General features: G+C 34.9%; 1 protein-coding gene and 1 long non-coding RNA gene across 9 annotated transcripts in view; one reads left to right on the forward strand and one right to left on the reverse strand.

Moving 5' to 3' along the window:
• The window catches only part of LOC103883204, an 82,739-nt gene that overhangs the window by 16,519 nt on the left and 48,707 nt on the right, over nt 1-17,513 (forward strand). For 4 of the 8 annotated variants that reach the window (XR_004183153.1, XR_004183154.1, XR_004183157.1 and 1 more), the window contains exons 2-4: nt 273-346; nt 9,845-10,031; nt 15,974-16,105. This is a non-coding gene — a long non-coding RNA (uncharacterized LOC103883204). Of the gene's footprint in view, nt 1-272; nt 347-9,431; nt 9,541-9,844; nt 10,032-15,973; nt 16,106-17,513 lie in introns of all 8 variants that reach the window. The other 4 variants (XR_004183158.1, XR_004183159.1, XR_004183155.1 and 1 more) reach the window with 3 other exon arrangements.
• The window catches only part of KCND2 (potassium voltage-gated channel subfamily D member 2), a 484,439-nt gene continuing 478,453 nt past the window's right edge, over nt 11,528-17,513 (reverse strand). The window contains exons 5-6 of the mRNA XM_003896505.5: nt 15,845-16,092; nt 11,528-14,185 (exon numbers count right to left, since the gene is read on the reverse strand). Of these exons, the coding sequence (XP_003896554.2) occupies nt 14,008-14,185; nt 15,845-16,092 (426 nt within the window). The 3' untranslated portion in view covers nt 11,528-14,007. The remainder of the gene's footprint in view (nt 14,186-15,844; nt 16,093-17,513) is intronic.

Raw genomic sequence — 17,513 nt, forward strand, 5'->3', positions numbered from 1 at the left:
GTGCATGTTTGTCTTCGTTTGTGTGTACATGTGTGTTTATGTGCATGCTGTGTGGATAGATGTGTTAGCATGTGTCTGGGAATGTGTCTGAGTGTGTGTCTTGAGTATATACGTTTGTGTGCATGTGTGCCTGGATGTGTGTATCTGGTGTGTTCCCCTGTAGACAGGGCCATCCTGATTGATGGGCAGATCAGACAGAATGGGCAGAATAGACAGCTCCCTTGCAAGTACTCATAGACCACAGATTATCTTCTCTCTTTATATTTCTCTAGAGACTCATTAAGTTTAAGTGGTCTCTTGTCAATTGCAAATATCCTGGGAGTTGCATCGTCATCTTTATCTTCCTGTGAGTATTATAATTAAATTGTCTTCCTCCTAGTACTTACAACAAACCAGAGATAAGAATGAGTGAAAAGGTCTCAGAAAAGGAAATTGAGAGACACTTGGTTCTTGGAGCGTGGTTTATTGGCTGAGATGACATCTCCTGGATTATCTTCCCGGATCATAGGGATTTCCCCTTCGCTATGGTACTGGGCAATGGTGGGGAATGGAAAAGATAGTTGTTTCTAAATTTTGCTGAATGCCTGACATGCCTGGTACAGTTCTGTGCTTCAGAGGTTTCCTGATGCTCTTTAGATTTGAGATCATTGATCCTTTTTTTCAGAACAGTGTAAAGGCAAACTTGTTCCCAGTAGACACAGTCACTCCTCGGTGAGCACAAGCAGAGGACAGCAAGGGAGCATATTCAGTGACTATTTCATGCACTGTCACACATAACCAGCCAAGGGACCCTGCAGAGAGGTGCCTGCATGCATGTTCCTTGGAAGAAGTGACCCACCTCCCGTCAGGGCCCTTCTCCACCCCTCTGACTCTCTGCCCTCTCCTTTTTCATATTTCGTTCCTTATATTTCTCTTCTCTTGCCTGCAACTTCAGCCGCTCCTTTTCTAGCTATTAGATCTTTCTTTCCAACATGTGAACATACCATTTTATATCTCATAAGTTGAGAAAATAAAAAAAAAAATCTGCCTCCTTCACCCCAGATTTCCCTTTAGAAATCTCCCCATCTCTGAGTTGCATTTCAGAGCCTGGCAGCTCAAGAATGTTTTCTACACTTAGTGTCTCTAATCTAGTTTAGGTTTTGTGCTCAACACATCACATCAGGTGTTTTGCTTGGTTGAATGATGACCAATTTGGTGCCAAACCTTCAAACACTATTAGTGCATATCTTATGTGTCATATTCTCAAATACTTAGCTCAGATCTTATGAGACATTTCAGCAGCATTCAATACATTGGCCCTTTCCTTCTTGAAATCCCTCAACATTCTCTTGGCTTCCTCCCATCTGTCTGGCCATTCTTTTTCAGACTCATTTGTGGCTCTTCCCAGATCATTTCAGGAATCCTTCTCCTATTCTACACTTTATTCCATTCCCTTGGATTTAAATTCCTCCTCTATGCTGCTGTTTCTCAAATGAATAGCTCTGGAATCCTCTTCTGCGCAGTGTTCTCTTATATCTAGTTGCTTGTTTAAAGATGAAAGGGAGAAATCTCTGGAGTGGTTAAGCTTTCAGGCTTTGGAGTCAGAGTCAGAAACATAGAGTTCAATACCAATTTTGTAACGTATTTGCTGTGTCACCCTACATAAGTTATGTGACCCTTCTGTACCTCTGTTTGTTCATTTCTAAATCAGCATATCCTTTATAGGGCTTTTCTGATAACAAATGAATTAATACATTTAAGGTGCTTGAAAACTATGCCTGCCATACCGTAAGCATTTAATAAGTATTTACTAATTCTTTTTAAAAAAATTATTCTTATCATTTATACTCTCCTCTTAGATGATTCATGGACATCTATTCAAATCAGAACTTCTGATTATCTCAGCAAATGACACTTTCTTCTCAGCTGCTTAAATCAGAAATTGACAGCTTCCCTAGATACCTCTCACACTGATATCAATCATTATCAAGTCTTTATTACTTTAACTCCAATTCTCTCATAGACCACCCTAAATCAACCATACCTTGACTCTCCCTTAAGTTACTGTAATGGTTTCCAGATCAGTCTTCCTGCTCCCTCTTGTGCCCTTTTCTGAACTCATTCTTCAATACATAGCAACTAGAGTGACCTTTTTAAAGTATACATTGGATCATGTCACTCCTCTGCTCAAAATTCTTCATAGTTTCCCATTGGACAGAGAACAAAGTCTCATATTGTTCAGTGGAAGAGTCTGTGAGTTCATACACGGCCTCATCCCTGCCCACCTTCCAACCTGTAGTCAGTCTTCCCCTCACTCAGTGGTTCAAGGCTTTCAAATGTTGCAAGACCTTTTCTACCTTGTGAATTATAATTTTGCCTCTAGAATATGCCTGGAATGTTTTCATTCCTTTTTTGAATTTTCACCCCTCCTTAGGGTTTTCAATAAATGATATTCCTCTAAGACAATTTTTCTGAACCTTAAATTTTAACTGAGGAACCCTCTGTTATCCCTTTTGTAATACCTCATTATTTACCATATGGCACTTACCAAAATTTGCAATCTGTGTGCTTATTTGTTTAATTATAGTCTTCCTGACTAGAAACAAACACTGTAATGACGGGGACCATATTTGTCTTGTTAATTGTTTCATCTCAAGTATCTGGCAGAGCATCTGGTCCATAGAAGGTGCTTAATCAATATTTGTTGAATTAATAAAGTGAATAAATCAACTGTGGCCAATATAAATAGTTAATAGTCATTTCAATGATTAAATATAATTAGTCCTATAATTAAGACATATATAAGTCACAAGACGTTTCTAAACTTTTTGTGTTTAAGTGATGAAATCTAGAATTGCGTGTTGTACACAACTTCAATACTATTAAATTGTATTGTTAACACAATGGAAGATGATGTTAGAGGGGAAAGTACACGGACTTGCAGTCAGATCTGAATTTGAATCCTTCTCTACCAGTGGTATGGCCTGGGGCAAGTTGCTTAACTTTCCTGAGCTTCTGTCCCTTCCTTCGAAAATGGTCATCCTAGCACCAGTTTATATGGTTGTTGCAGCGAATTGAAATAAAGTAAATGGCTCATGTTAGTTGCTTAATGAATAAATGTTAGCTGTCATTTGCACTGAATAAAAGCTCTCTTTTGGCACTTAACTATGAAAAGGAAAGACATAGAAATCAAGAATAATTGATAAACTTTTGATCTATTTATCACATCCAATTTTTTTTTTTTTTTTTTTGAGATGGAGTTTCACTCTTGTTGCCCAGGCTGGAGTGCAATGGTGCGATCTTGGCTCACTGCAACCTCTGCCTCCTGAATTCAAGCAGTTCTCCTGCCTCAGCCTCCCGAGTAGGTGGGATTACAGGTGTGCACCAGCAGGCTTGGCCAATTGTATTTTTAGTAGAGACGGGGTTTCACCATGTTGGCCAGGCTGGTCTCGAACTCCTGACCTCAGGTGATCCACCCAACTCGACCTCCCAAAGTGCTGGGATTACAGGCATAAGCCACCGTGCCCAGCCCATATTCAAAAATTTTATGGCCCCCAAATCATATAAAGGCCTGAAATAATAGGCAATAGAATAGAAAAATTTAAAACCCATGAATTTTATTAAAATCAAACAGATTGGTTCTTTTTTATTTTTATATTTTAATTTCTGATATAATCCATAAGTTCACAATCAAATAGATTGGTTCTTAACATTACAAAAGCAAATGTACATGTGCTTCCCAGATCTGGACTGTTATTTACTTGGCTGACGTTTCCCTTTTCAGTTCTCACATCTTTACCTAGAGGCTTTTCCTTCACCAACATGTTAAGCATCCCTATCCCACCATTTTATTGCTGATCTGAGAACCCTGTATGTTTTTCCCTTGAATACATCTTGCTCTGAACTTAGGTTGTTTAATTATAATTTTACCTGTTTAGGGTCCAAGTCAACAAATAAACTACAAATACCACCATGGGCAGGATCTTGTTTATGTTCCATTCCCAGCACTGAGCACAGTACCTGCTCACAAAGAACATGAATAAGTAGAATAGCTACATTGCCTGAGTTTCATTAAGCCCCTTTGGCATACTGTTGTAGCCATAGCTGAAGCAAAACGCAAGGGTTGTTCTTTAAAAAAATATTGTTTTTAGAAAATGTCTTGAAATTTATGTAATTTTCAGCTGCAGGCATTATGCTGTCCATCAAGGGAACTTATAGTAACTTTCTTAAGTTCTAGCTCATACTTTTTAATATGTTGGATACACTTAGCATTCCCATTGTGTGAAGGGATTTTTGCCTCCTTCCTTTTGGTGTGTCCCCAGTTCTCTACATAGTATCATATACAATGATTAACACGAACCAGAGGATATGGGTATATGTATACATCTGTGATCTTTATAAATTATAAGATCCAAAGAAAAAGGCTTAGCCACTTGAAAAGTAGGGAGGATAATAGGGTAGAAGCTCACAGATACATTTTTGTAAACAAGAATTTGAATTTCTTGGTGTACCTTTTAATTTCATGAGGATACAATTGAAGAATGGTTTGCTTTTAATAAATCCCCTGCCAGCTATATTTACCTTAAAGTTTTAAACAAATTTACCTAAGAAATTGATTAAATGTTATGAAAACGTATTAAGGATCTGAAAGAGCACAGACGCTTAATAAATTCCAAATTAACAAATAAGGATTTTTTCTTTTTCATGTGTGCATCAAAATCACTGCTATCTTATTTCTTTCTTGTACTAGCTAATGCAGGTTCAGGCATTCTAAAGCATTTAAGTTTAGAAAAAAGATAACGCCCTTAGTAATCGTAAGAATACTACTTACGATACCTCTGGAAAGATTCATTTAAAAGCCTAAACACTGCTACATTATTATTTTCTACAATCGACGAAGGAAAAAAATCAGGAGGTATAATGATTATGGCAAGAAAAAGTCTTCTTTCAGATTTCACTAAAATTTTAGTTTCCTCAGGTGGCAAAACAAATAAAACTCCACATTCTGCCTGCCTTGATTTGTGTGCAGTGTGTATGTGTTCGTGTGTGTCCACGTGTTCACCCTTTCCTTCAATGTTTTCTTTCCTGATTTTTATCTGAAACATGAAAGAGATTTTATAATAAAACATCTATGTAAACTACGTGGCAATCTATGATTAAGAATATAAATGTATGCACAAGAAATTTGTTTTTATTATTTTATTTTATGTATTTCTACTATGAGGAATGCACTAGAAACCTAAGTTAGCTGATTTATTTGGCTTTCTTTTATATTGTTAAAAAGCCTTAGTTGAGGTTGTGCTTTTATGATAAACTTTGGATTTTGAATATATTTTTCTCTTAGTTATGAGAAGAAATGGAGAAGTGCAACTAATGATAAATAAGCCATAGTCATAGTCATAAATATATATAGTTCATTTGTATTTAAATGTAGACTTCAGTCAGCAATAATTACAGAAAAAATAGGTCATTAGAATCAGCAATACTCAGATACAGACATACAGACACTTAGGCATTTATGTTCTCATGTTTTTGATTTATGGAGCTAATCTTAGTCCTTTTTTTTGCAACAGAGTCTTGCCCTGTAACCCAGGCTGCAATGGCGTGATCTCGGCTCACTGCAATCTCTGCCTCCTGAGTTCAAATGATTCTCCTGCCCTAGCCTCCTGAGTAGCTGAGATTACAGGCGCCCGCCAACACACCCAGCTAATTTTTGTATTTTTAGTAGAGATGGGGTTTCACCATGTTGGCCAGGCTGGTCTCGAACTCCTGAGCTCAAATGATCTGCCCACCTTGGCCTCCCAAAGTGCTGGGATTATAGGCATAAGCCACTGAACCCGGCTCCTAATCTTAGTCTCTTAAGGTGAATTTATTATAATCACTTTATTACTCAGCCTAAGTTTAGGTTGAAATACTGGATGATGAGAGAAATGTCTTGAATTAATTTCAGATGATCCTACAAAATTCATTAAGTCTATATCTAATAGTAAATAATTGCAGTACAATTTAACTAAATTCTCAGAATCTTTGCTAATGAACTGAATTATAAATATGATAACCAAAGAAACTGGTATGATATTGAATTCTTCTGGTTTTCCAAACTCTGTTTCTTCCAAATGATACATGGTTTCAAGTTCTTCTAGTCACTCATAAATCCATTTCTCTCACTAGTCTCTCATTAGTCAGTTCCTGCACATTTGGATGAATAAATTCATTTCATTTTAGATATTAGTAGAGCTGTCTGATACACACACACACACAAACACACACAACAGGGATGAGTTCTGAGAAACACGTCATTAGGCAATTTTGTCCTTGTGAAAACATCACAGAGTGTACATACACAAGCCTGGGTGGTATAGCCTGCTACACACCTAGGCTTTATGGTAAAGCCTATTGCTCCTAGGATACAGACCTGTACAGCATGTTACTGTACTGAATACTGTAGGCAATTGTAACACAATGGTGAGTATTTGTGAATCTAAGCATAGAAAAAGTACAGTAAAACTACAGTATTATAATCTGTTGGGACCACCCTCATATATGCAGTCCATCATTGACTGAAACATTGCTATGTGGCCCATGACTGTATGTAGTCGTGTATGTATATATGTATGCCTCATTTTCATAGTGTGGTGTGATTTTTGTATTAGTGTCTATCTGCTGTGTATTAGCAGTTTGGAAAAAACAAAAATTAAGTGTTTTTATCCTTCTGTATGACAACTTGGGGAACTTTTATTATTTTATAATAAAATTTGTATAATTTTAGAAAATTATAATTTATAATATAAAATTTATTATATTAAATTTATATAACTTATCAGAATTTGACAATAATAAGCTATATGTGACATTAATTTCCCATACATGTCTTTTGGATCATGATTGTATCTTAATTTCTCATGTAAAGAAAGTTTTGGACACAATATTAATATTTACAATGAATAACAAATTTACCATTTGAAAAGTAGAAAGGGAAAGATTGAAGTGGAAAGTAAAGAGATATTATTAATAAGCCAGTGTTATTTTGGAACATAAAACAAGCAAACGATGAAGCCCAAATAAGAAGTTTTATGGGAAGTACTTATATCCCAAGTACCATTTTAAAAGGTACATTAAATTTTCTACAGTTCTGAATAAATCAAATGTCTATGTTTACACCTTTATTGGAGCTTTTTATTTTATTAGGAACAAATAAAAATTTTCAATGACCTTCAGAAAAATTTTGGAAATGTTTGTGAGGATGGATTGGAACAACAGGATTGAAAAAAATCCAATTGTATTTTAAATTATATTATATTAACTTGGGATACTGAATTATGCACTTATTTTGCCTGTCTGAATCTCTCTGCACTTTATTTTGTATGTGGTATTAAATGCCAATAGGCACTTTGCTCCTATCTTCTGAAATTTTTTCAGGCAAGAATTTAGGAAGATGCAAAAGATAATGAAGGATGAGAATTGTGGTTATTGATGTTAATTCCAAAATATTTCCGTTTCATGATCAGCCTTCCCGACTTGGACTGTGCACCAATTAAATGCTGCAGGCTATAACTGTGGCCCTAATAAACAACCTTGAAAATTTTGGCAGACCTTATTTAAAAAGGGGAGCAAGTGAGAAATAATAGATGCTCTAACACAGTCCATCTCTGTGACTGGAAAATTAACTAAATGTGTATTCTGTACTGATATGGACTTGTTGGAAAAATATTTGTCAGTTAGGACAGTAATGTATTTCCTAGCCAGGTCCCATTTTATTTTAATTTGCCAGTAGTCAATTAGGAAGCAGTTGTTATCAGAACACAACAAGATGATAAAATATGTTGGACCAAAGAAAATGGGGAGAGAAAATGATCATCCTTGATAATGACTGCAATCACCAGAGCACAGGTATGTCCAGGCCTCCCTCTGTGTCCCACCCCCATTTCTTTAAATTTCGCTATTAGCCTAAAAGAAGAAATAACATCAATAATTCGACACAATGGAACTCTGTCATAGAAATACATAATTTAAAATTTTATATTATCTAAATTAGGAAAACCCAGACTCACAATTTTTCAGTGTTAAAGTTTTCTCATCAGAAAACGTGGCTAATAATTACTGAATGGATTGATACATGTGAAGTCATTAGCACTGTGCTTGGCCTATATTTAATATCCAATAAAGTTAACAGCCATTATTATTATATTTCCATGGTGGTTGTAATCATCATTATTTAGTGCTCACTGTTAATCTATTGAAGAAAGAAAGTGTAAAATGAAAAGGGTGCATTAGGATTTTACTTCTGTGGGTTTACTTTTTTTTTTTTTTTACCAGATTGATCGCCAATAAATTATGCGTGTCTAGAATGATTGCTGTGTAAAATTATGATGCACATGACACTTTTACTTTCAAAATTGTTATATCCTCTGTAATGAAATCTTCTCCCTCTCCAAGAAGGTGTCTCTGACTGGGAAATTTAGCAAACTTGTCTATCCAATTCAATGTCCACTCAGCCTTGGCTCTTTCAACTCCCTTTCACATGTCTCAGAGAAATAGCTTATTCTGTTAGTTTTAGGGTTCTGTTCTTCATTTTGCAGGCAGTGTAGGAGATGTCTGAGCAGTATTGGTGTATGACTATTAAAAACTGGTAATAGGTTAAGAGAACTTTTGGTGCCGAAATATGTAGCTCTAACCAAGGAATTAAATTGAACTAAACTGAACTTTAAAATTCTGGTTTTTCCTTTTATTTATTTATTTATTTATTTATTTATTTATTTATTTATTTTTTTGAGACGGAGTCTCGCTGTGTAGCCCAGGCTGGAGTGCAGTGGCCGGATCTCAGCTCACTGCAAGCTCCGCCTCCCGGGTTCACGCCATTCTCCGGCCTCAGCCTCCGGAGTAGCTGGGACTACAGGCGCCCGCCACCTCGCCCGGCTAGTTTTTTGTATTTCTTAGTAGAGACGGGGTTTCACCGTGTTAGCCAGGATGGTCTCGATCTCCTGACCTCGTGATCCGCCCGTCTCGGCCTCCCAAAGTGCTAGGATTACAGGCTTGAGCCACCGCGCCCGGCCTTATTTTTTTTTTTTAAGACGGAGTCTCCCTCTGTCACCCAGGCTGGAATGCAGTAGGGCAATCTCAGCTCATTGCAACCTCCACCTCCCGAGTTCAAGCAATTCTCTTGCTTCAGACTCCTGAGTAGCTGAGATTACAGGCATGCGCCAGGACACCTGGCTACCTTTTTTTTTTTTTTTTTTTTTTTTTTAAGTAGAGATTGGGTTTCACCAGTTGGTGAGGCTGGTCTTGGACTCCTGACTTCAAGTGATCCACCCACCTCAGCCTCCCAAAGTGCTAGGATTACAGGCACGAGCCACTGAACCAGGCCAAAATTCTGTATTTTCAGTTAGAGTCAAAGCCCAAGGAGGCCTCTGCCATCTTGTAGCCATTGCCAATATCCTACTCTTGTCTTCCAGGGTTCCTCCAAATCTCTCTCCAACTATTTGTTATCTACTCATTCAACACCCTTCTTCAACCATCCTCTTGCTTTGGAATTGATGTGAACCAACTAGGCCCACCTTATTAGTGAGTGCCCTTTATTTACAGACTTACCTTTCTGTTGTCCCAATTACACAGATGTTTCAATAGGATTCATCAGATAATACGATTTGAGGTGTGGTGTTCAGATTCACAGAAGCATTGTGTATTAGTCCTCCTGCAAAACTATTTTAATAGCGTTCTTCACATTCTCTGAAATTATAGTTGAAAAGGTAGAATGGATACTTGAGAAAGTTTTTTCTTTTAACTTTAACATGATGCGTAAACATGAAGCTCTTCTTCCTTTGGGTTTTGTTTTACCTTTATTGTTTCCTGTTCTTTCTCTGGGCAGGTAGGAATTCATTTGCCCTGCCTGCCAGCCCCCATAGAGACAGAACCATTACCTACTGAAAGAAGATGTTAATGACGTGATGAAAATATTTTAGAAAGCACCCTGAAGAATAGTATCTTTATGTAACCACTGTTGGAGAGATGTCTTCAGGAGACTGAAGTAGAAGAGTTACTGTCAACATGGAAAGGTGAAGATTTGAAGTGTAAGATTATGAACAGTAGTGTAAAGAAAAGAGTTGAAATATTTTCCGCTAGATAATTCCTTCAAAAGGATTTGATCTGGTTTCTTAATCTGTATTTCTCTATCACCACATCTGGCCCATCATCTGTATTCAATAAATTGGATTATATGTAGAATGAATATAGTTATGTGACCTAAAGGATTTCCATAGAAAAGCTAGAGAAAAAAGTATTTAGGGAAAGGCAAAGAATAATCTGCTACAATAATAATTAATGCTTGAAGATTTGAAGATAAAGGAGAAAAAAGGCAGGGCAGGCAGTAAATTGAAAGATTAAAGGTATGCTATGTATTTAATATTATTTTCAACCAAAAATTTTTTGTAATAATTATATTTTAAAATCATCTTAAGCAAACTTGCTATTCAAAACTAGTAATTCCTTAGAAGTAAAAAATCAAACTCTGTAAAGAATATTTTACTCTCCTAATACAATCAGCTGAAGTAGATACGATTTAAACCTTCGTAGATAAAATTTAAACCTTCATTAAAAAAATACTGTGTGCCTACACAATTGTGTTGAAAATTCAGATGTTTACACAGTGGAGAGTAATAACCATTCTTGTACCAGTGAGTTAATAAAACAAACACCTTAATGACACTGTAGGGAAGAGAAGATGCCTTTCTTATGAAACTCTGAGGAGTCATCAATTTAATTTCAAGAACCCTTTTTTATTCTTTTGAACAATGTTACTGGCAGACATATTATAGCTCCCCAGAGACTATTTCTAAGCCAACATTGTGACTAAGTTGAAGGAATAGGGAGGCGTGTTGAACTTTTTAATGCAAAATTGACACCTAATAAATCAAAGGCTATAAATGAAAATAATTAACAAGAAAAGATAGAGACTATCCACCAAGAGGATCATATATATCACCAGTTAAAATCAGTCTTTCTACTAAATAATTTCCTTTGTCTTTTTCCTTCTTCTATAAACTCTTAACATTTGCTTGCTTTTTATCCTTTCCAGGATATTAAGGAGAAACCATTAGTGGTTGCATATTAAAAATGAATGAAAATCTATGTATATGTGTATCAATAAATTTATATCTACATATACACATACATACACACAAATAGCTAGACAAATAAATCACCCTGCTTTCCTAGATAGAATAAAGCCTTTGATTAAGAATTTAGTTAATTTCTGACCAAAACCATTACCCCGAGCTTCTCTGCTTAATGCAAGTAGTGGTGTTTAAGAAGTATATAAGGTTCAGGGACTGGCTTTCCTTAATTGATACTATCTTTTCTGTTACAGTCTCTGCCTTAATTCCCATTACTGGCAAAAGCTACTGTCTCCACCCATTCAGATGAGATTTAAGCATTACTTTCAATTGTTGTGTCCTTCGAGTTGTATGTCTCACAGGGTCCTCCCACCTGTGTATTATGGATGTATTATGTGTATTAAGGAATGAAATCTAACAAAATAGGGCAACAGTCAACATTTTGTCCTGTTCAAGCATGCACATGTTTTATTTAAGTATTCTCCAAAGGTCTATTTTTTTCCAGCATAATGCAGATATTATGCTATCCTTTGAAATAAGATATGTGAATTTCAAACAAAATTGTCAAAAACAATGACCTTAGTTACTCCATATGGTACACAGAAATAATTACATTTCACTTACAATACAGATGCACTTAACAGTCATCAATAATCATTCACCACCAACACAGTATATTTTTTAAATCACCTAAAACATCAAAAAGGGTTTTTTCTTTTCCAAAAGCCTAATAAAATTAATAATTTTGGATAAGTGATAAATCAAAAGAGGAGGCAGAATTGTCAATTGAAATAACCTAACTGCATTTTCTTTTATGTAATATTAAGAACATGAAAATAGAACTTCTCATTGGGAATCAAAAGACATAGTAATTCTGATTATGGTTTCCTTAGTCTACTTTTTAGAAAGTTTTCAATAAATGCCATCAGACAAGTTTCACTAGACATTGCTCTAGAAGCACAAAGTGACACGAGGCAGGTGTTAATATAATTGTTAATATTTGTACTGCTGGAAGATTAGTAACTTTTTAAAAGATGTGCTAGGGATAAAGCCAGTTCTTCCCAAGAGATAGTTGAGTTTATCTTACTTTCACTCAGCAAATGTTTATTAAGATCTAATATGTGCATAGCACTGTTCTAGAAGCTATTCTAGAAATGGGAAGCAAGGATTTCTGGCTTTACTTGAAAATGGTTGGATTAATCCATTTTTATGACAAAATATGATAAGCATTTAAAAATCTCATCTCTAATAGAGGAATAATTATTAACTCTTTCCATGTACAGAAGCTAAGCTTTATTCCTTACAGTGGTGGCTTGGAATGAATAAAAACTTTGCATTTGACTTTAAACTTTTTGACACTGTCACGTGCAGACATGTCTGCTGACATATTTTAAGGGTGAAAAGTTATAAAAACTTTTCACTTAAATGTACAGAGATCAACTTTGCATCATCAAACTCCTGTCCTCCTGATTTATTGGAGAAAATTGTACCTCGCAATACACAGGAACTTTTCTGAGATAAATTTGTGCTGCTTTCCTGAATGGTGTAGAAAGCATGCTTTCATCAAATATTGCTCAATAAAGCACTCTAGTTTATCTCTACATTTCAATCCACATTAGTTATTCTCAAAATGTATTCAAGATCTGAGGCAAAATAAATAACACATCAAGTAAGATTCTGAGATGACCGATCCTGTGATATTAGTCCCAGTCAATTCTTCTCATAAAATACATAGTGATAGATCCAGTATCTGGGCTTTTCCATAAACAACAAAGACGTTAGTGATAATTTACATGGGTCAACTCCTTTTTTTTCTCATTTTTGACAAGGGGATTGATGACAATCTACTTACAAGATAATTTTTTTTTTTTTGAAATACAAAAGTAGGAAAGTCACTTGAACTACAGTAAACATTAGTCTTGTTGATGATGATAAACCCAATAGAAAGGTGCTATAGAAATACAAGAACAGATAATGCACTGTCACAGGAATACAGTGGACCAAAGAATATTACTGAAAAACATTTATGGCACAATAGTTTTGGATTAAAAAGTTACCTAAAACCTGGCCACACCAGAAGTTTTTCTACGAACGTGGCTCCTACCGTATCTATAAAGATCTGGAAAGTACAACAACAGAAAAATCCTGATTCCTGATACAACAGTTGTACAATGAATTATTGCAGTTGTAACAGTATCTAGGTGCAAAGTTAAACGATAATTAATACTGAACTATCTGAACACTTTAGATTTACTAATGAGTATCCCCATGAGAAATACTGCAGTTCTAAAAGGAGTTTATTTGCACAGCCCACCATGGAACATGAACACTCAGCTTGTTGTAAGTGCACAGAAATTACCCCTTTCTACAATTATAGTTTATCATGCCTATTCTGAAGACAACATAAAGAAACTGAGATCACTGCTTCAAAGAATTCTAGCATGCATTATGATGGTTTCCTTCAGTCAATACAAATATGTTGTGTTTTTTTTTTTCATATGTAATAATCTTCATCATAGCCAATGTTCATGGTTTTAACAGGAAAAAATTTTATCAAAATGTTTTCCATATTTTTTTTGTTTTGCATTCAACTGGAACATTATGTTCAAAGATTTATTTTATTTATTTTATTAAAAAAGAGTTCTGATCATAAGAAGCATCAATAGGCGGCATTTCATTGTGCTCATTCACAAAGTCAAAGGGCCACAGAATATTACTCTGTGTAACAGGTCAAACTGTCTAGAAATGCCATTTGGTGGTTTTATTCACATCCTTAAGATTGGAAGCTTTGTTTTTGTTTCATTTCCAACCTTCTTGCTTTGCTGCCTTAATCTGCAGAATATTTGTTTCTTCTTTCTTCTACGTTGAGATTCTTTTCACAGCCAGGACTCAAATTCTCTTAAACCCTATTCCGAGTGTCTTACAAAGCAGAAACTCTGACAATATTTCCTCCTGAGTACTCAGGAGATTCTGGCCTATCGTCTCCCTCTGGTGTGGTTACTGGAGGTGTTGGGATGCTTATTATTGCTGTAGTCACATAAGGTTGTTCACAGTTTAGTTTAACACACTCTTCCATTTTGGCATTTAAACTGGATCGGCTGATAGAAAAAAAAAATTAAGAAAGTAAGTTGTTTAGTTAAATTTTTTTCATACAACTGAGGAATATGTGTTGTAATGCTTATAAAAACATTTTAATTGTCTAAGGAAAGTTATTATAATTAAAAATATCAAACCCCAAATCTTAATCTATGTTAAAGATGAATATAGTCAGTAATTAACATTAAATAAATTTCTAAAAGACAGTTTCACTTGGTTCCATCAAGTGTTTATCAAACTAAAAGTATTATTAAAAAATGTAAGAAGGAAAGAGCATCAAGTAAGATCTGGACAGCCTGGGCTGAACAAAGTAGTTTTATTTAAGACAGGACCTCTAAGAGGTTTGAGAAACCACTATGAAAGAGCCATATCACATTGATTTCTTAATTCTTTTGACCACAGAATATTTTTATTTTCATGTCTTTTTGGGATGTATAATGCCCTCAAATCTCTCAACTTAATGATGACCACATATTATAAAAATAAAAAAAATTATCTATTACTATCTAATACTTTAAGGTTTTCCCAAATGGTATTCTTGAATGAATTGTATACTCTATATGGAGAAGCGGATAAAAGGGAAATGAGAGAGAAGGATATACACAGAAGCTTGAACCTAATTATTTTATTTTCATGGAAAACATAATTAAGATGTTTATGTCCTAAGATTTTCTTGCTCGATACTTTTCCATTGTTGACTTCCTTTTATAAAGGATATAAGGCTGCAAAGCTAAAATATCTTTAAGATAGAAGTCTTATGGCTCCTAAGTTTAATTTTCTAGTCCCAGAGACATCCAATTTATGTAAATTGACATCACCTGAATTCAGAATCTCATCCAGATTTCAACAAAGACTTTTGAATGCCAACAAAGAAGGGGACTGAATTTACAGACTCTAATGCTAAAAACCTATGCTATTCAATTTGAAAACAGAATAAAATTATTTTGGCAGAAACTTATATTTTAATGACATATATTGTTTAAGTGTACTACTTTTTCGTTTTACACATTTGTGGTAAAGACAGTGAATAAGGAAAAGCAAAGGAAAAATATCAATACGGAAGTTTTACTTAACTTGTTCATGAACTAACCAGAGGCAAAAAATTTTAGTACTTCACTTATTTTTGTATTATGTTGATTTTGTGTTTGATATGGCCAAAAATATCTTTCTGATCAAAATTATATATTGATATAAATGATTTGTGTAGGCAAAGTTTTCATTTTTACTGCTACAGAGAGTGTGTTTGTATATTTTTACATGCTGTTAAATGACTTTTAGCCATGTTGATCTCAATTTCATTTGACTCTTTTAGTAGTGTCCACCATCATTTCAGGCTATTGAATATATAAGAGAATCCTGAGTATAAAAGTCCTTGCCCAAATAAGAAAAGGTTGTGGAGCAGAAGAGAGAAAAACACATTTGTGTACACCCAATCATGTTTCCTTCTTTTGACTCTTTGAATATTGATATAACTGCTACTTTTAACCCTTAATGGATATGCAAGTAGAACCATTTTCCTACTTGTTACACTACCAGTTTTGTCTCTTCCTGAACCATAGGAGCTAGGAATTTAGATGTCACATAGGTGACAACATGAGTGCAGAAGACACACCCTGGGAACCAGCACAGGTGTGCAGACAACACAGATTAATCTCAGGTACCTGTTAGATAGAGGCGTTCTCTCCACACATCTGATCTGAATCGTGCTGAGTTCTTGTACACTACCTCGATGGCTTCCTGATACGTTGGCATTTGGGATGCGAAAAGTTTTTTTGTGTCTTCGTGAACAGCAGGTGCTGGTGACTCCTTGTTGTGAAGACAGTGAGGGACTGTGACTTGAAGGACGATTAACAGTTGCAACTTCCATGCAGCTTTCTTCAAAGACTTGTTCGTCCACAAACTCGTGATTCTGTTCCACAGTTGTAAGTAAATGAAGAAACAGAGAAGCACATTTTAAAAAACGAAATACGTAGCTTTATTTTTAAAGCTCAAATATGCCCAAGTATAGTTAGACTTGACACAATGGTTAAATAAAACCATTTTCATAAAGATTGACATCAAAACCACTTCTTTTTGGCAATTATGTGGAACTATCTTTGTAGTTAAACCTAGAGATTGACATCTGTAGGCTGATCTAGTGTCCCTTTATAGACTAACTTCATCTTGAAATATCATTTATTTATTTAAACATAAAATCTGGAAGGTATAAGCTAAGAAAAAAAAAAACACCTAAAAAATGAATACAGATAAAACCCACAGGGAAGTTATAAATTTTCACTGACTTTATTTTTTAAAACAGGTTGAAGTTATGGAAAATAGATTATTTTAATAGGATGCCCCAAGTTAGATTGTCTGTTATATATTAGCAAATATTTTCACTTGGGATTGAAAACATTTCTAAATGAGAAAATGAGACCCCAAGACACTATCCATTTATTTATATGTTCCTCTAAAAATACCCAGTGCAGAAAAATATGACTTATTAGTTACATAAATAACTGCTGTGAATGTGTCACTTTGTGTTTGACACAGAAGGGATTAGCATTGAAATTTTGTGGCCTTTTTTGTAATCTTTGTGATACATCACTGGCATCACTGGCTGTACTCATGATCTCTGTTTGCATTTGGGGTTTTTCCATCACTATTTCTTAACTTTTAGCCTAGTAGGACATAGTAATAGGCATCATTTCACATATCATATTTTGTAGAAACATGATATCAATTTTGCTTTTAAAATGTTTAACAAAAACCTCCTGAAATGCCTATGCAAGAATTTCACCTCAGAAATATACAGGAAAACATTTTTGGTCTGATCTACTTGAGAATGACCTCAATTACTACTTTGTTTTTCTTTGCGTGGGTGGGGATAGTCTTATAATGGAAGGCTTTGCACATACTAAATTCCACTTAGCCATCTCTCATCCTAAAATATTAGTAAAACAATTGAAGCAAGACACTGGCTAATAAGAAATAGATTATGTTTTAGCTACTCGTTTTGTCATTTCTTTGCTGAGACAAGCATTTTGAAATAAATGAAATTTAACATTCTATTCTTTGAAGTCTAGGGAATAATATAATCAGACAAGACAGAATTTCATGTCAAATATTAAATTTCAAAGAAAAAATGGTGCACAAAAGATTCACAATCTGTTTTCTTCTCTTACAATGCATGGTTTCACATACCTAAGTTGCAATGCATGAGATTCTAATTTATCTCATCAGTGATTGAAAGTGTGGGAGTCATTCTGTTATTAGTTACTACGTACTTTTGTAGGTAGCACGATTTATATTAGTTGGTGTTAAATGGTTTTTGATTTAAAAAAAAGCCCT

The sequence above is a fragment of the Papio anubis genome, chromosome 4, assembly GCF_008728515.1.
Source record: "Papio anubis isolate 15944 chromosome 4, Panubis1.0, whole genome shotgun sequence".
Classification (NCBI taxonomy): Eukaryota; Metazoa; Chordata; class Mammalia; order Primates; family Cercopithecidae; genus Papio; species Papio anubis.